Here is a 20,257-nt window from a genome sequence, read left to right as displayed (position 1 = left end):
AATACCTGCATTCCTGTGTTCACTGCAGCTCTGTTTACAGTAGTCAACACATGGAAACACCAAAATGGCCATCAGCTGAGGAATGGATAAACTAAGTGTTGTCCATATGCATAGCAGAATACTATTCAATCATACAAAGGAATTCAGTCCTGTCATTTGAAACAACATGAATGGAATTAGAGATTATTAAGTTGAGCGAAATAAAACAGGCACAGAAAATCATGTGTAGAACGTTAAAATGTTGATCTCACAGAAGTTGAGAGTTGAATTGAGCTAAGAAAGGGTTGGTGAAGATAATCAGCACATACCAAGTTATACATAGATAGGAGCGAGAAGCCCTGTTGTCACTCTTTAGGAGAATGACTACAGATGATGGAAAATCTATGTGCACTTCTAAAAGAAAAAAATACGGCTTTTCATTTTTTCACCCCTAGACAGGATATTTGAACAGATATATATGTTTGACCTGATTTATATATTATACAATATAACATGTATCGTTTCATTACAAGATATCCCATTAATAAGTACACATTTTGTGTTTTTATGTTGTGGTTAGAGTAAATTCAAATAGAAAGCAATAATGAAGGCTGGCAAACAATCTAAAGAACCTTATTCCAAAGAAGAGAACTTGAGCTTCTCTCTTGCCCTTTTACTTTACTACGTCGTGTGTCACTAAGAAAATGCTGAGGGGCTTTGGGAAGGGAGTGTCACCATTGCCACAGAGAATGTGGAGAACATCAAAGTGTCACATAGGCAGGCTATGAGGGTCCAGGGTAGGGAATGTGATCTCCCCCATGTGAGGCAGACAGAGTGAGGCAGGGGAGAGAGAACATTCTCATTAGAGGTGGCAGGAAACTTGCATCTAGTGGGGAACTTGTCTCAAGAAGGATTCTGAGAAGAGAAGCCATCCCTCACCAGGTCTCTCCTATTGGAAAATCAATATTTCATCATATATCAAATACTACTACTGTGAAGTGGGAGACATAGTGGATCAGAAACATGAAACATTATTGGTGTGTAGCTAGCTAATCAAGTTTATGGAATGTTTGTTCTCTCTCCCTCTCCCTTTCCCTCTCTCCTCTCTCCTTTCTCTCTCCCCACTTCCCCTCTGTGTATGTGTAAATGTAAATCAGAACCTTGTAAGATGTGTACAAATCAGACACCTTATTTTCCCTCAGCTTCTGTCTTTACCAAGTACAAAAGACCCAGATGTAAAATGCACAATAAGTGTAGTAACCTTTTCTCTCTCACTGCAAACAATCTTTCAAGAACCAATTGATATATTCTGCATAAGGAGCTAGGAAATTAATCACCAAGAGAGATGCAGAAGACCAGTGCCTGTCAGTCAATGACACTATTGTTTATTAACTCACCTATTCATCAGGAAACCAGAACGGCCAGACAAATGGAACACATTACTCTCACAGCAGGGATTTTTAAAAAATGTTTAAGAAAGGCTGGTTCCTTCTTTGGTGCTCTTAACACATGATTGTATGGCTTCACACACACACAGACACACACACACATGGGGGGGTGGGGAGAAATGTTTCTGTGTGGAAATTGACCCTAATTCTTTAGTAGGGCTCTGATATGTGATTGCAGAACAAAAACATTCGATTATTTTCATGCTTCCTTAATCATGTGAGTGTTTGCTCATAATGTCAAATGGAACTTGGAAATTAGACTGTAAATGTAATCATTTGCTCTACAAAGGGCAACAGTCATGCTCTGTGACAAATGTGTGATACTTTCATCTGTGTCTTTCAGGGTCTGAGTCAGAAATTTTAGACTAATAAGTTTTTTTTTTTAAATATCAAAGTAAAATGTATTTCAGAGTAAAATAAAAACACTACAATGTGTTAAAAAGTATTCATTCTTTTTGCTACAGAATAGAAACTAGGGTAAATTTGTTTGAGGTTCCATGTTTTCAACCAAATTTCTTTAAGGTTGTGACTGTCTACAATTATTTTTATTTATAGATTTATGTTTATGATTTTGTGTGTGTGTGTGCACGCGAGTGAATGCCTCTAATGTGCTTGTATCCACGGAGGCCAGAAAAGGGCATCAGATCCCCTTGGAACTACCAGAGGCTGTATAGATACCTCCCAACTCTCCCCACTCCCAGCTGAATGCCTGGATCCAAATTCAGATCCTCTGTAAGAGCAGAAAATGTTCTTAACTGTTGAGCCATCTTTCCTGCCCCTCTACTGCCCTTTGCTACGTAATTATTAAAAATATAAATTCTCAAACAAGAAAAAAATAAGAATAACATGCGGGACAGAAAACTTTCTGTTCCATATTCCCTTCGCTTCTAGTTAGCAGTATGAAATTAATGTCTTCTCTATAGAGTGGGGCTACTTGCTTTGTTTTGGCTTTTGGTCCTTTTTTTGGTTTCTCTTTTGTTGTTGTTGTTTAAAAGGTGCAGGTGCTTAATATTAGTGTTTCTGTAAAACTTCTGGCCCTGTGTTTGGCATGTGTGTGCAAAACAAAAAGACTGCATCATAATTACCACTACTATGTGAATGTTCTACCTTTATAATAGCTGTGAATCTCATTTTGTAAATTGCCATACAATTGCATAATTCCACACATTTATTGCAGTATTCTTACAATAAGAACTAAGCCTTCCTGAGGAGCCAAAAGAAGTGACAAACATTTTCAGTTACAGGTGTAGTTGAATTGGAATTTGAAATTAAATTTTTGGCCCACTCAGACTTCTGACCAGTGCTCCGTATTCCCATTAAAACCAAACAGAACCAAGCCCTGAGTATGATGTATGAACTCAGGGAGAGAGCAATAAAGGATGTCTTTCCAAGGACATGTATGCATTTGAAACAGCAGCCCAAGTGATTTCAAATGAACAACTAAACATGTAAAGTCAGTATTTTAAAAATGTATTTCAAAAACATCGATTTCATTCATTGAAATATGTCATTTTATGTAAACTTCATTTAGAAATGGTTAGCAATTTATTTGTTATCAAGATAAATGGCTTTGGTTCCATTAATAAACCAAAGGTGAACACTGTCTAAAATTTACATTACAGGAAGTTGTGCTTAGTAATTGCAAAATAACTCTATGTGGCTTGCACCCTCTCGTCCCCTTTTTTTTTTTTTTTTTTCTTTTTCTCGTGTGGCTTTTACCTTATTTCTCTGCAGGGTTTTTGTTTGTTTGTTTATTTGTTTAAGTGCCCCTACCTCTTTGCTGAGGTTATGGTTACTTGAAGATTTCCTATCTCTAGGCCTGTGAGTTGAAGAGGCATTTCCAATAGTGTATTCCTTTTCCCAAGGGAATCTTTCCTGCCATGGAATTAACTCTACTGTGTACCTTCCAGATCATCTCAAGTTCTATAACCTGCCCCAAGTGCTCGAGATGCCCAGACTTTCTTTCACCTCTCAGATAGCACCCATTTAAGCTTAGCCCAAATAATGAATATTTATGTAGTTAAGACAACATGAGAAATGACCAGAGACAGAAAGTGTGGGGTTTTTAACCTTGCCTCAAACACTGTCCATAGTCAGCCAATGGATTTCATAACTGTCTGTGTTCTGCTCTACTGGCTAATATTTTCAGCTCTTTGTGTATAGAAGTTAAGTCCCAATTTCCTCTAGTGCTTGCTACTCAATAACTGTTTGCTAAATCAAAATGGCAGCTGAGAAACAGGGTGTTTTTCAGTCGAGGAGATTCAACTGAAAGAGCTGTGGCTGTGTTTGACTGGTCAAAAGGATGCAGGTGTAGGTTTAATCATTTGGACATCCATCCTCTCCCCTTAACTTTGCTTAAAGATTATGGGTTTTTTTTCCTTTGTACCCTCAGACTGCTAAATGTTTTAATAATGAGCTTGTGCAATTGGAAGAATAGTTTGTAAAAGAAGAGTTCATTGCAGAGGAAAGGGCTAAATAGTAGTCACTAATTCTTATTTCATTTGGCAAGTTCTCAAATAACAGCAGAAAGCCTTGCCAGATGACTTCCAAGTCATACCTTCAATGCAAAGATGAGAATTAGTCAGCTCTTTAAGAAGGTCTGAGCTTTCTAGTACACCAGAACATGGAATTTAGAATTTGACTACACCTTCCTGGTGCATCATACTTTGGTAAAAATCTTGTCAAAGATGACAAAAATCTGCTCACCTTGATCCCTCTTAGTCCATCACATCTGCTACCATTTATGTGTTCATTGTGCTGACCTGAAATAGCAAGAAAGAATAGAAGACAAAGACATAACTGATCAGCATTCTTAAGAGTCAAATGTTTACAATTTTAATTGACGACAAACACACACTTCATAAAACTATTAGCATGCAACTCCAGCTGCGGAAACTAAACAGCAAAATGCCTCAGCTGATAAGCAGCAAAAAAAGTAAACCAATCACATTGACAAAAAGCCACCATAAACAAAAAAAACTATGTTTAGAAGACTAACAGTTTTGGCATCCATCCCTACTATCAAGTCTTTTGCTTTCTTTTTCTCCATCAAATTTAGCTTACGTTTGATGTTAGCAAGAGTTGCATTACTGTTATTGCTAATTTTAGTTCTGTTTATTACCTTGAGGGTTATATATTGTAAAATAATTTTGGTGCCTCTAGTTAATGTTAATTAGTTGTTTTAATAGCCTATAGACCTATTTGTTATATTTTTTTGTAGGTTTACTTTTTTAACTATCAGGAACTTAATAACGGAGAAGATTTAACATTACTAATGCTGCATAGGAAAACTTAAAGAGTTACTATTAGTGTTACCTGTTTAACGTTTAGTCATCCTGTGAGTCCTGCGACATATTTCCTTAATAATCATCAGCCATCAAGTCTGATAGTCTCAAAAGAAATATCAGCCCTCTAAACTGCCTTCAAGGGCGGTGATATTTAGCACTGAAAATTACAAATAAAGTTTTTGAGGTTGAATAGCAACAACTAGCCATTGACACTGATGATTTGTTGGTCAAACAAACTGTTATAAACTACGCGAATGAAGTCCACGCACTCCTTTGAGTGAAAACAATAAAGTGAATCTACGCAACGCTTACATGTTGGATGGGATATTTAATGTGAGGGGAAACTCAAAGGTTGAAGAACTAGGCATTTAGACAGTGGTAAGTGGTAATCTTACCTCTTTATACTCCATTACTCTTTCTCAGGAGAGACATGCTAGTGCAAACAAGTCAATCAGAATTTGTGTTTAGCAAGATAAAGCTTAGAGGATAGTTTAAAATCCATTTATTATTCTAAATCCATTTCTTCCATTAACATGTTATACATTAGTGTTCACTAACCATGATTCATGTAACAGTTTAGTTTGTTAACTTTTAAATTATTTAACAACCATAAGTTATTAATACATTTTAAAGTATTACACAAATATCTTAAAACAGGCTTGGGTTCATTTTTGTAATTTTTAAATAGAAAACATTTTAGGCATCTCTTGAAGAAGAAATAAAGCAGGCATTTAAAGTTAGAAAACAAGTAATTCCAAATTTAGTTTTTACAAAAGCCTTCAGATTTATTGACAAATTATGGCAAACATATTTGACAAATTGTGGTTCCTATTTAGAGAAGCTTACACATGGAACTTTATGTGTGTTTTTTCTTTCTTTTTTTAAACAAATACAGGTTAAAACACTGAACAAATTCAGTTAGCTGCATACATACAGTAGCTGCTTGTTTTCAACCCCATTAAAACAGCATTTAAAAATTAAATTTACAACTTAATATTGAACATCTCCATCTAACTAACAGATATTAAAAAGACAGGTTAAAACATCTTATCTACAGCTTTATTATCAACTAGTTCAAAATCATATTACAGTTTTTTAACATCCCTAAACAAAGGTTCTGCTAGTTGGTAGAGACTCAAAATCTGCTAACAGATTCATGCTCTTTCTTACAAAAGAAAAGAAAATGAAACTAAAAAGAAAAGGGAAAGGGGGTTTACACACAACAATAATAAAAAAAAACAATCAAGAGTATCAACCTACTGAATGGTTTATAAACTATGCTTGCCAATGTTTGTTTTCAGTGTGTTTTATAAAATAATGCTAGTATCAATGTCACATCAACAGTATAGTGGGGAATACAAGAAATAGGTGGAAGGAATTATAAGCTGTTATCCCTAGAATAGAAAAACAAACAAACAAAAAAAGGACTATTACTTGTCTTGTTGCTGTTTATGTGGACACCACAGGCTATGAACTGTCTTTGAGGAGGTCACAGGTGAAGCGGACCTTCAATATCTACCATAGGGGTGTTCCCTGTATCCCCCTCTGGCTGACCTTGGTGGTGGTGCCTTCAGGCTGGAGCGAGTTGTGGCCCATTCTTCAGGTGCTATTGGTAAGAGAAAGATAGTAACACACACATGACTTCACAATTACATGTTAATAAAGTCATTCAAGAAACAGTGGTCAACTAACAGAAAGATAATTAAATCATAACAACAAGGAAAGCTAAAGCCCTGGGCTGTTTCAGGTGAGACAACTGAGATGAGTGCCCATTTGTTATGCAATGAATTTCACGGCTGCAACATTGCAAGAAGGCTTTAAACGTCATCTGGTCATTTAATCTTTCAATACAAACTCGAAAAACAAAACAAAGCTCATATAGCAAACCAGTGGTTCTCAGCTCTTGGTTCTGTTGAGAATTAAATGGGACTCAAAGCAAAACAACAAAAAATGCCTGGTCCCTGTCCCATAAACTAATTTATTGAAACACTGTGCTGTGCAGGATCTCTGGGTTCTATCTTTTCAGTGCCTCACATTTGGTCCGGAGTTGAAACCTATGATAAACTTCATCAGGCGAAATGAGAGATGAGCAGGCAGGGCAAAGAACAGAGGAACTTGAAGCAGTAGGTAGGCACAGAATGATTTCTGATATTCCCTCTCCCATGAGCCACTCACAAAATAAAGTGGCTCTTGAAAGACTGGGAAGAGTCTTTAGTGTCACAGATCCTAGCCTACCCATCCAAAGCAAAACCCCAAAATAAAAAGCCAGCCAAGTATTTGAGAGCTGTGGGAAATAGAGATTGTAAGTCTGTGTCCCCAGAAAAGGAACTAATCCTTAGCTTGCAGGTGGATTTACAGGAACAATCTACATTACTCCAAAACCAACTAATCTAAGTCCTTTACTCAGAATTTACTTCTTCATAGATAGAAAGCAGGCATGGAGAAGGCAACTTCCAGAAAGAAAGACACACTTACTGGAATCTGTAAGCAGGCATCTCTACGGCCAGCCCTAAAGGACCTGAAGAACCGGTTATCTGGCATCTCTGAGGCCATCTAGAAGACCACCCAGTGGTCACCTGGAACCACCTGTGCATGCTCTGGGTCACCTTATAAGAGAACTCGAGCTCCTCCCCTTTCTCTTTCTTTCCTGCCTTGTCCAGAGATGCTCTCTGGGACCCCTTTCCCTTCCCCTAATAAACCTCCCACGTGGAACCGGTTGCGTGGCGTGATTTGTGAACCTGCTGTGTAACTCTCATCCCGCACTATTTCTAACACTGATAAAATGATGGAAAAGTGGAATCAATGAAAATATCAACTGAAGAATCCCCACTAACTGCAACTCATGTAGGCCCTCTGCCCTGTGGTGCTCCTTGAAATTAGTTTTTAAAAGTTTCTAAAAAAATGGATAAGAAACATTTAATTTTAAATATAAGATAAATAACCTTCAAGTTGTAAAAACAATCAAACATATACACAATATTGGAAAAAGGCTGCATTTAAGTAGATAACTGAAGTATCCTGTGTTTACTATTTAAGACTGTGGTGATTTGAACGAGCTGCCCTCCCTAGGCTTAGACATTTGAATCCTTGGTCAACAGGTGGTCCTGCTGTTTGAGAAGGCTTGGGAGATATGGCCTTGTTGGAGGAAGCATGTCACTAGAGTCGGCTTTAAGCGTGTGAAGACCCCACTTCCCTGCATGGGACACGGACTAACTTGCCAGCTTTTTGATCACTTTCTCCTGGCAGGACTGTGTTGCCAGGCCACAGGGGAAGGAGGAAACAGCAGAAGAGGAAAAGGGTAGGGGGAGGAAGAAGGGAGGGAGAGCAGGGCTGGGAGGGGAGGAAGCACGGGGCTACAGTAATGATGTAAAGTGAATAAAAAAAGAAAGAGTGTGAAGACTTTGCATTGCAATGCATTATCTTTAAACACTGCGTTGCATTTCACAAAATTGTATTCATTTGTGTCTCTCTGTGTGTGAACTAATGCAGTGTTTTTTTTTTTTTCTCCTGCTTCAAGCTGGGGAAATAATTAATACTGTTAGCTTATAATAACTTGAAACTCTGAAGTTAAGCAAGGAGCAAAAATGAATTCTTACTCATCAAATGCAAGTTTTAGATTTTCTAATATTCCTCACCATTAACAGGAAACCAAGGGTTCATGTCTCTTAATTGGGGCCTTGTTTCTGTTTTCTACATAATCTCAATAATAAGAGTGGGTCATGGTTTGAAGAGTTGTGAGTTCTTTTCGTGTCCAGTTCCCTTACTCAGTGTCTTTACCACTGCGGCCATGTTCGATGTTGTTGCCATTACTTTTGCCACATTGTACAATCAGCCACCGGGTAGGTGTGTGCAGTCTACTGGTTTCTCAAGAATCACGGCTCAGTCAGGGCTTCCATTGTCACCACTGCCTGTGTTTTTAAACTTCCCATGGTCAGTCTCTCATTCCTCTTCTTTAATATTTGCAATCCGATATTTTCAATGCAATGATGAGAGATACAAGTGATACTCCAAAGGCATTGTAAACTGAGTCGACTATGGAACCTCAAGGCAGCTAAGAACAGAAACTAGAGAGTCAGAGGAAACATCATAAGATCCCTTTTGGTGGAGATTTTGAGAAAGATAAAGGAATCAGATTTAGAAATGTATTCAGAGTTTAGCTGATCTTTTGGGATTCTATTTACTAAACTCTAGGGTTTTAAAAATATTTTCATACTTAGCACAAGGTTTAGATTCATAACCAATTGTTTTTAGTCCCATGATGTTGTTGGAAGATGTCACTTTAAAATATTCTTACAGCGAAGTTTTAAAAAGACAGCTCTGTCTTCTTGTAAATAACAGAGGAATCCAGTATCTAGGGGATTGCTGTGTAAGAAACACTGGCTGGACTATGGTTATGAAATAAATGAATAACAAATAACTTTTCAGACAGGGCGCTAAGAGCATTTCTGCCACATTGAAATCACTAAAATACCACAGAATTTATTTAAAGATTTATAAAATATGAAATGAATTAATATTTATCTATGAATAACAAGATTATCATCAAACTTTTTATTTACTGAGAATCTCCTATGTATCAGTTACTATCCTGGGTTCTGATGACGAACACAATCAAAGAAAACACAGAGAAGAAGGTGTGTAAAACTTCATAGATTACAGTACATTTAAAACTAGACTTTAAGGAAAATAACCATTAAAGTGGTGAGGAGGAAGCCACTAACTTTCATCATCTAGCCAAACTTAGATTGAATTTAGAATATGTGGGCATCTAGAAAAAGAGATTTCCTGAGAAAATGTACAACCTCATTATGAACTCAGGTAGTATTTAACATATCTCAGGTTATTCTTTCTCTAACGGCTTTCCTACATTAATTATCTTATATCATGTGACCTTATTACTAAAGTGGTCTTTAAGACCTATCAGGAAGTGGACTTTGTACAGTGGTAAACATAGTAGGACGGCATTAAATCTCAAAAATCAATGGTGCTACCAAACAAGAGAGGAATGTTTAAACCAATTATGCAGAATAAATTAAGCATAGGCATTGCTGACAATTTGATTTTGTCTCTGTGTGTGTTTATATGCCGGGAGTTCCTGCCAATCACACAAGAGTCAGGGTCCTTGAGGAACATTTTGCTCAGGTTGGAGTGTAAGTCATGCTGTTACTCTTCCTGTGTGCTAATATTACTCCAATGGCCTGTACTATCTTCATCTCAAACGCTCTGCTCAGCATATTCAAGCCCATTAGTTAAGCCTTGTGAGGATTATAATGTACTCTCATTTCTGCAGTGAAACTAGACAGTTTGGGCAACATTCATAGTGGGAGGAAACTATACTGACAATTTTGAAAGTTGCAAAAAATATTGTTCAAGTTGATTTAAACATTTAGGTTCTGGGTGAGCATGAAACACAGGGACTAGGAAACAGTTTTTAAAAGGCTAGTGTTATTAAAGCACACAGGAAAGTAAAGTTTTAATATCTGGTTCCAGGAAGTAGATTGAAAACTTCACATTCAGCATAGATTAATTTTGAGCCAGTTCAAAAAAGCTGTCATGGAGATTTTTTTCTCTTTTTAATCAAGAGTGCTCAGCAAATGTATTCATGTTTGGTCATGCTCAGTATATCTTTGCATCTCTGAAACTCACCTAAAAATCTCTGGGGGAAAAGGGGCTTAACCCCACAATAAATAATTGGCTCTCATAACTGTTCGTTTGTGTCACATTGCAGAACAATTTTCAAAAATCATAACTAAATTAAGGGTTGTGGTTTGGATACAAAGTGTCCTCCCAAAAGCCGCAAAGTAAAGCTGTAAAGTCTTGCTTGCAAGCTAACAGGGTTCTGAGTTTTGATTGGCACAGAGGGCTTTAACTTTATCAACAACTTAATTCATGAATACAGTGATAGCTGAATGCACTCTAAGAAATAAGTCAGTGAGGGTATACCCTGGAGAGATAAATCCTTCCATTGTGCCTTTCTGTTTTTCTGTCTGCCTCCATTCATTCTACCATCTACTCTGCCACGATCTTCAATGAACAGAAACTCTGAACCCTGGAGCCCGCATGAGCCTTTCCTCCTTTACATGCTTCTTCTTAGGTTTTCACATCTATGAAGACACTGACCCAACAGGGAACTCAAACTGATCTCCCTTGTCAAAATCTGCTTAGTGAACTAGGAATATGACTCCCAAGAGTCGTGAGTGTGTGGCTGAGTAAGGCTTCTCCAGGCTGAGAAGCATTTCATATAAAAGCTCCTTTCAAGTATATACTTACAGGTTGTTTTCAAAGTATTCCCAATGAATGTGATAAGATTGGACGTTTTACAGGTTTTGTAACTCATTATAATGCCACTTTCTGAGGATCAAGTATAGTCTTACAGTATATGACATCAGCTATCAGCACAGTTTTCCTATAAGATAAAAATCCTTTAAACTATGAGGGAAGTATAGATCGGGGGGCTTAGTTTAAGGTGGGGGAGACACAGGTTTCTGCCTTTGTTGTTTCTGGTGTGGTGTGGTGTTTTTAAGAAAGGGTCTCTCTCCTTTTTAGCGCTCAGAGTTACCTGAAACTTACTATATAGCTCAAATTTTCTGTCAGTGACAACAAATTCTATCTTGACTCCCAACTATACAACAGAGGACCTAAAGGTCTTATTGTAGAGTTCAGATCTCACTTCAACAAAAACAGAAGACAAAGAAGACAGGTGAAGAAAGGGTTAATATAACAGAAGGTAGAAAACAAAACAGTGAATGATTGAACACAGCATAGACGCTTGTCTCTCTTGAATCTAAACTGTACTTTCTTTATTGTCAGTTTCTACAAAAACAAACAAACAAACAAAACACACACACACACAAAAAAAAAAAAAACCTGAGGAATTCATCCACATACTTGAAAAGTACATGGGGACTTTATGAGAAATAACACAGGGTAGAATCAAATGGTAATATAAATTATAATATGTTATAATTTTCTTTTGGTTCAGTGAAGGAAGTAGGCATGGTTTCATTGCTTCGTTAGTAAGAAAACTCAACTTCTAGTTACCTGCTTCCTTCGCCTGCCTTTCTCTCCTCTTATTATACAGGGGTAGGTTTAAGAAAGACACTCAGCATGGAAGTTGGTAAACAAACAAAGAAATAAACAAAAACCAGGCTTTAAGCTTTATAATCTGCTCTAAAAGACTGTGTTCCCATGTTCTGCTATTGCACCCTACTCTTAACCTTAGTTTACAGGGGGACCATTAGAGAATATTACTATCTCACTATGTACCCCAAAGTATCCTTGCATGCATGAGACCCTCCTATTTCAGCTTAAGGGCACTGGGATTACAAGTGTGTGCCACACGTGGTGTCCAAAGAGCTTTTACATAATCCTTCTCAAAACATTTTTGACCTAGCTGATCAAGAGTTAAAACTAGCCATTTGTATTGTTTTTTTCTAAGCTTACTAGGGTAATAAAAATTCACAATCTCCAACATAGGCAGAAGCAGGTTCCCAGCTTGCCTAAAAATGTACAATTAAGAATGGGTAATTCATTACAAAATAAAACATTTAAATAATAACTAATGTAAAATTACCAAGTAAACAATGAAGTCGCGAGACCCTGAGGTGTGCACATTGTGGGTGGATGTGTGGACTCGTGTGCTCACTCTGGGGATGCGGCCTGTGTTGCCCTAGATCAGCCTTTTCATCTTAGTCTTTGTCTTATTTGACGTGGGGTCTCCGCGTGGTTGAATGAGCCAGCCTGGGTGGACTGTTAGGAAAGTCTGCTGACTCTGTTCCCCACAGTCCTGGAGCAGGGACCCTGGGATCATAAGAATCAGTGTGAACACTTCAATGTCCAGCCTTCACTGAGTTCTGAAGGTCCCAAATCGGGTGACAAGCTAGTGTGTCAAGCACATGAATGAATGGAGCCATCTCTCAGTCCTGCTTGTTTAGACTGTGTCGCTTGTAGGAGAAAAGTCCATGTTTTACCAGGACTAAATGTCCTAGATGTCCATTTACTTGCAACCTCTGAAGCATCGCAAGGGAAAATTAGATTACTATAAAATTACTTTTACAAAGAAACTTTAAGATACTTTGGGATCACAATTTCAGTAGGCTGTCTTTCAGTTAAAAATAAATTTTAAAATTTTATATTAAGAGGAAATAACTCTGTGTGGTTATTATTCTCACGAACACACACACACAAAAAAACATTTCAATACTAAATCCCAGGACAAACAAATTGTTTGCATGTATTATATTTTCAATGACTTTCATATTCTTGGTAATTTTAGAAAGCTCATCTTTTGTAAAATCAATTTCTCAAATGTGCATCTCTATTTACTGTTAAATATAGCAGGCTTTTGTTCTTCAATCCCAGGGTTGGCATGAATGCCAGTTGGCTTCATTTTCTTTAGCTGTTTTCTCAGATTAATCAATGCAGGGTTATTTTCACACTGGGATAATAATCATCTAGCTCCTCAACACAGAATGAGGATGTTCGCGTTCTGCAATCGACTTGAGCGCAGCACTCGGGTGCCCTGGATTGAAATACAGTGCCCAGTTTCTTTTTGCTTTCACTCTTTTCAAGACAGTGTATCAAATCTACCCTCCTTAGTTCCACACAGCTGTCATTTAAGATTCTAGCAAGGAGTGAATGCTTAATTAGCTCTCAGGTTCATACATTAAATACATTTTAATAAGCAGCTCGTTTTTTCTGGGAAGATAGTATTTGCTGTCCATTCATAGCTGTCAATCTCAGAGAGAATGAAGAGGATGTTTCTTATGTGAAGCATTGCTTAGCTAAGCCCTGCAATTAAAATACAACTCCCTTGAATTATGAGCTGTTCAGACATATCCAAAATAATTTTAGCAATTCTGATTTAATTAGAAAATATTTTAGATATGCAGAAACTGATTTTAAATTCTTATTAATCAAATATTCATACCCTGAAAATAAATTCATTATTAGAATGTAACAAATATTAGTTTAATAAAAATGGGTCCGATTACACACTGCGTATTACGTGATCTTTATAATCAATACATTTAAATATTTAGTTATATTTAGATTTTAGATTATAGTGTTGCAAGAAAAGCATTTAATATTTAATGTTTAATGTTTCCTGCAAATACATAGTTTTTATTTCTTACTTCAGCAACGGAACACAGGCCATAAAGAGACAAAAATTTCTTTACATCTGTTGATACATAAAATAGACTGTATAAAATGGATGCCCAGACTTGGAGTCCAAGCTACTTGGGGGTTTAACGGGGGAGAATCACTTGAAACAGCAGTCTGAAAGTAGCCTGGGAAATCTAGCAATATGCTGCATTCTTGGAAATTATGAGTAAATACTCAGTTACCATGAGGATGCATGCATACACACACACACACACAAGCGACAACAATAAAAAGATCATTGTGTGAGTAATGTTTATGTTGATTTGCTTACTTTAGCCATTCTACAGAGTACATGCATTTTTCAAAATACGTGCATTCCAAGTGTCCACTGACAAGTTCAAGGCATATTTATATAATGGAGTAAGACTGAACAAGAGTCACAGGGAAGGACTAGATATTTACTACTGTTTATTTCAAACCAAGACCAAAACGCCTGGGAGATTCTATCTAGGAAATATTTTTATTAAATTTTTATTTTTTTAATATTAATTACAGTTTATTCACTTTGTATTCCTGCTGTAGCCCCCTCCCTCATTCCCTTCCAATCTCACGTCTCTCCCTTATCTCCTCCCATGCCCCTCTCCAAGTCCACTGATTAAGGGAGGTCCTCCGCCCCTTCCATCTGATCCTAGCTTATCAAGTCTCATCAGCACTGTCTGCATTGTCCTCCTCTGTGGCCTGGCAAGGCTGCTCCCCCACCAAGGGGAGGTGATCAAAGAACCAGCCACTGAGTTCATGTCAGAGGCAGTCCCTGTTCCCCTTACTAGGGAACACACTTGGATACTGAGCCGCCATGGGCAGGGGTTCTAGGTTATACCCATGAATGGTCCTTGGTTGGAGTATCGGTCTCAGAAAAGACCCCTGTGCCCAGATTTTTTGGGTTCTTTCGCTCTCCTTGTGGAGCTCCTGTCCTCTCCAAGTCTTACTATCTCCCCCTTCTTTCATAAGATTCCCTGCACTCTGCCCAAAGTTTGGTTATGAGTTTAGCATCTACTGTGATACAATGCTGGGTATCCTTTCAGAGGCCCTCTGAGGAATGGATACAGAATTGTGGTACATTTACACAATGAAATACTACTCAGCTATTAAAAACAAGGAAACCATGAAATTTGCAGGCAAATGGTGGGATCTAGAAAAGATCATCCTGAGTGAGGTATACCAGAAACAGAAAGACACACACGTAAGTAAATACTCACTTATAAATGGATATTAGACATATACTCTAGGATAAACATACTAAAATCTGTACACTTATAGAAGCTAAGCAAGAAGGAGGACCCTGGGCAAGATGATCAATCCTCATTCAGAAAGACAAACGGGATGGACATTGGAAGAAGGATAAAACAGGAAACATGTCAGGAGCCTATCTGTGAATTTTTAAATGGAAGAAACTGCCATACTTTCTGAAGAACATTCTGATACTCACCCACAACCCTCTGGTATTTTTTCTGCCATCCTAATCAGAAGATAAAGGCACCTGCGACAAATGATTGTCATCTCTTCCCATTGCCGATTTGATAAAGGAATATTCGAGGAAATTGACAATTCACACTGTCCGTTTTATAAAACACTGGAGTTTAACGTTTGCACCCACCATACAACCCATCAAAATGAAAGAGGGAGGGATTACTAATTCAAAACCGAAATGGAGCCGAAGCTTGTGTACTTGGAACAACCAGTATGAACTTATATAACTACCTACCATTCATTAGCTAGAAGACAAATAGATACTGCAGTAAGAGGCATATTCAGTTTGACTTGAATAGGAATTCTCATGTTTATAAATATCAGATCTTTGTGTTTTTATGTTTTGTTCTTCTATGTGTTTATATCTGTATTTCCTGTAATTTTTTCTCTTTTATAAAAAGATGTCTCTTTTTTAAATGTGCCTTTTTTTTAAAAAAAAAAAAAGAGTGGATTTAAATGAGTGGGAAGGAGTAGAAGATGAGGGAAGGGAAAGCCTTATTAGAACATATTATATAAAAAGTTATTTTCAGGATGGGGATTGAGCATTTTAGTCAGGGTCCTCTCTCTTGATTAGTTTCTTTAGATGTACAGATGTTAGTAGGTTTATCCTATATTACATGTCTACATGAGTGAGTATATACCATGTGGGGAACAGAGCTAAACAGAGAATTCTCTGTAGAGGAATCTAGAATGGCAGAGAAACACTTAAAGAAATGCTCAACCTCATTAGCCATTAGGGAAATGCAAATCAAAACAACCCTGAGATTTCACCTTACACCCATCAGAATGGCCAAGATCAAAAACTCAAGTGACAACACATGCTGGAGAGGTTGTGGAGAAAGGGGAACCCTCCTCCACTGCTGGTGGGAATGTAAACTTGTACAACCACTCTGGAAATCAATCTGGCGCTTTCTCAGACAACTAGGAATAGCGCTTCCTCAAGATCCAGCCATACCACTCCTAGGCATATACCCAAAAGAGGCTCAAGTACACAAAAAGGACATTTGCTCAACCATGTTTGTAGCTGCTTTATTTGTAATAGCCAGAAGCTGGAAACAGCCCAGATGCCCCCCAACTGAAGAATGGATGCAGAAATTGTGGTACATCTATACAATGGAATATTACTCACAATGAAAAATAAGGAAATCATGAAATTTGCAGGTAAAATGGTGGGACCTGGAAAGGATCATCCTGAGTGAGTTGTCCCAGAAGCAAAAAGACACACATGGTATATACTCACTCATATAAACATACAACATAGGATAAACCCACTAAAATCTGTACATCTAAAAAAACTAAGCAAAAGAGAGGACCCTAACTAAAATGCTCAATCCCCATCCTGAAAGGCAAAGAGGATGGACATCAGAAGAAGAAGAAAACAGGAAACAACCTAGGAACCTGCCACAGAGGGCATCTGAAAGCCTCTGCCCTGCAGACTATCAAAACAGATGCTGAGCCTGATGGCCAACTGTCAGGCAGAGTGAATGGAATTTTATGTAAGAAGTGGGAAGTAGCAAGAGCTGGAGAGGACAGGAACTCCACAAGGAGAGCAACAGAACAAGAAAATTTGAACACAGGGAACTTCCCAGAGACTCATACTCCAACCAAGGATTATTCGTGGAGATAACCTAGAACCCCTGCATAGATGTAGCCCATGGCAGTTTAGTGTCCAAGTGGCTTACATAGTGATGGGAAGAGGGACTGCCTCTGACATAAACTGATTGCCCTGCTCTTTGATCACCTCCCTCTGAGTGGGGAGCAGCCTTACCAGGCCACAGAAGAAGACAATGCAGCCATTCCTGATGTGATCTGATAGACTAAGATCAGAAGGAAGGAGAGGAGGACCTCCCCTATCAGTGGACTTGGGGAGAAGCATGCATGAAGAAAGGGGAGGTAGGGTGGGGTCGGGAGGGGAGGAGGGAGGGGCTTATGGGGGATACAAAATGAATAAAGTGTAATTAATAATAATAATAATAAAAGAAAGAAAAAAGTTATTTTCAGTAATAAAATAAGAGGAAAGTTATCCGGATGCAAGTTTCCTAAGAGAAAAAAAATTATCATCTTACTACTTGATTGTCATTGGATAAGCCTGTTATCAGCAATTACTGACATAAACCTGCTAGCCCACTGTATATCATCTTAAACAAAAGTCTGAATTCTAACAGTATACACAACTTAATCTTTAAGATTATGATGCTGAACCCCTTATACTTAAAATTTTCTCAGGTTTTGTTTCCTCTTATACAGAATTAGAACCCTCAAAATTTTGGCTCTCACACTCTATGATTGATGTGCAAGTACTTTCATTTGCGATTAGGAAAAAAATTGTATCCATTTTTAAATGACCGTATCAATAGTTTATATTCAAAATTCATGCGAAATACATAACATCTTCGTTTATCATGGTATAATCCTAGTGATTGAGAAGTGGAAGAAAAATAGTTTTACATACCATGATGAAAAAATCTTTTCTTTTTTAATCTTTAAAATTAGCCTTTTAACTTGACATAGAAAGCAATCGACTTATTATGCCGTTATCATGTGTGTTTGTTATTGGTCCCTCACCTAATCACTTTCCCATGCCAGTGCCCATATAGCTTGCTGGTCTCAACACTTTCCCTCTCTGCTTTATGTCCATGTATCCTAGTACTCTTTTTGCACCCTTCATCTGTTCCACTTAAGATCTCTTTATCCCTTCTCATGGTTACTTTTATATTTGTATGATCACACACACACAGAAGAAAATATGTTGTGTTTCTTTTTTTTGAGTTCAGATTATTTCGGTTTATGTAATGATCTCCAGTTCTACCCAGGATTTCCTTTTCCTTTCCAGCTCAGTAAAACTTTTCCATGTTTTATGTGCCACACTTTCCATTTGTCTATTGATGGCCGTCCTGTCCCGCCTTGAGTTGTTAGCTGTCGTGAGTCTGGTTGCAATAACATTTATGTTCAAGTGTCTATCGTAGGACTTAGAGTCCTTTGGATATACACTCCAGAGTGATATAAACTGAGTCATATGGTAATTCTATTTGCATTTTCTGAGAAATATCTTTACTATTTTGCTGGTGGTTAATGCTATCTTCAGCTGTGAATAAGGGTGTCTCTTTCTCCACATCTTCACTAGAATTTGTTGCCATTTTGTTTTTCTTGATGTTATCCATTCTGACTGGTGAAAGAATTTTAAAGTATTTTCAATTTTCATCTTTCTGACAGCTAAAGATGTTGATTGTTTTTCAAGTGTTTATTGGCCATTTGTATTTCTTCTTCTGAGAACTGTGTGTTCATTTTAATGGCCCATTCCCTGACTGAATTTTTTTTTTCACTTAGAACTTAATTATTCATATCCTCACAAACCATCCTGCCACACATGACCAAATGCAGGGTGTGTGATTTGTAAAGGAAAGATGGGAGCTATTTTTCTCAAGCTGACATACCAAGTGTGAAAAATAATGACTACAATGAAAATCTCAAAATGTTTCATGAATGATAATATATCTCCTCATTAGAAAAGAAGCTTCAGGAGATTTTTTTCCTGTTTTCTTCTCGCCACTGGGACATTTACATGTGATCACCACTTAATAAACCTTTTACAATAAGTAATGCTCTTGAACTTTGTACGGTGCTATACCAGTTTGGAAGACTTGGTTTCTGAATTGTAGGCTCTAAAGTCATGAAAATCATAATCTGGTACAAAGTGTATGCAAACATATGTTTCTGAACAGAAAACAATGGCAGCCATGGATAAACAATATCTAATTTGTAAACCATCCTAATACCAATACGTATGTGTGAAAAGTGCTCTCGTGTTGTCTTTAAACTGGGTGAACTTCCACACCGCCGCTTCTGATGTCCCCTACAATGCTGTTGTCCTCACACTTTTCAAATCACAAGTTGCCTTGACAATGTCTTTACAAGCTTTTTTTGGAGGGGGAGAGACATAGGACATGAATCTTGGGGGTTTTCACAGTTACTTTCATTGCTCTGATATGAAACCATGACGGAAACAACTGAAAAGAAAGTGTTTAATTGGGGTTTATAGTTTCAGAGAGTTAAAGTCCATGATGGGGGAGCAATGGCTTGGAGGCAGGGACAGCTGAGAGCCACATCTTGATAGGCGAATAGGAGAGCAAGAGAGAGAGAGAGCACACTAGAATTAGCATTAGCATGAGTCTTTTGTCTTGTGGAACCTCCAAGCCTGCCCCCAGTGACACACCTCCTCCAACAAGGTCACACCTCCAAATCCTCCCCAAACAGTCCTCTTTATTAGGGACCAAATATTCAAACATATGAGCCTATAGTTAGGTCATTCAAACCTCGACAGATGCCAAGGGAGATGGGGCATTGTCCTCGCCTCTGACACACCTCAGAGAAACGACTTTGATCTCCTTGGGGTTAAACTTCAGGTGGCTGGCATCAGAGGAAACTGCATTTAGGATAATCAAAGAAAGCTGCACCTTGGCATCCTCAACGATGAAAGAAGGAAAAATAAGTTTCCATCTTATCCAGCAACCATCTCCTGTAGCAAATCCATCAAGGCAGGGACAGGCTTGGAAGAAGATAAGTACAGCTATTTTCTTGTTGGACCCAGGGAACTGTGGATACCCTGGGGTGCTGAGCCTTGTACCTCAACCCACCTGGGCAATGATGACCCTGCCAAAATTAAAAGTGTCAGAACCTGTTCTTGCTCCCTAAATCACTGCTACCATCTTTCGGGGGAAAACGCCTATCAGACACTTTGGGGTTCTCTTTCATGTTAATTGTTGCACTGAGGAAAATTTCGTCATGCTACAGCCTTAGTTCCTCATTTCTGAAATGCAGCTCATGTGTGAGAATGTCCCTAGAGGATGCCAATGGAGAGACTATCCCATGGAAGATGTGCCTACGACTTCTTTCCTTCCCTGCTGCTCCTTG

General features: G+C 38.0%; 1 protein-coding gene across 3 annotated transcripts in view; it reads right to left on the bottom strand.

The window, feature by feature from the left end:
* The window catches only part of Khdrbs2 (KH RNA binding domain containing, signal transduction associated 2), a 514,570-nt gene that overhangs the window by 33,253 nt on the left and 461,060 nt on the right, over nucleotides 1-20,257 (bottom strand). Inside the window, exons 9-11 of one of the 3 annotated variants that reach the window (XR_008720013.1) lie at nucleotides 6,149-6,320; nucleotides 4,134-4,189; nucleotides 6-149 (exon numbers count right to left, since the gene is read on the bottom strand). Coding sequence is in view for 2 of the 3 variants with exons in the window: in XM_055606304.1 (XP_055462279.1) it covers nucleotides 6,223-6,320 (98 nt within the window). In the remaining variant the exon portion in view is untranslated. Of the gene's footprint in view, nucleotides 1-5; nucleotides 150-4,133; nucleotides 4,190-5,378; nucleotides 6,321-20,257 lie in introns of those variants that run through there. The other 2 variants (XM_055606285.1, XM_055606304.1) reach the window with 2 other exon arrangements.

The sequence above is a fragment of the Psammomys obesus genome, unplaced genomic scaffold (assembly GCF_907164565.1).
Source record: "Psammomys obesus unplaced genomic scaffold, mPsaObe1.curated_primary_1811, whole genome shotgun sequence".
NCBI lineage: Eukaryota > Metazoa > Chordata > Mammalia > Rodentia > Muridae > Psammomys > Psammomys obesus.
This window is presented reverse-complemented; position numbering and strand designations above follow the sequence as displayed.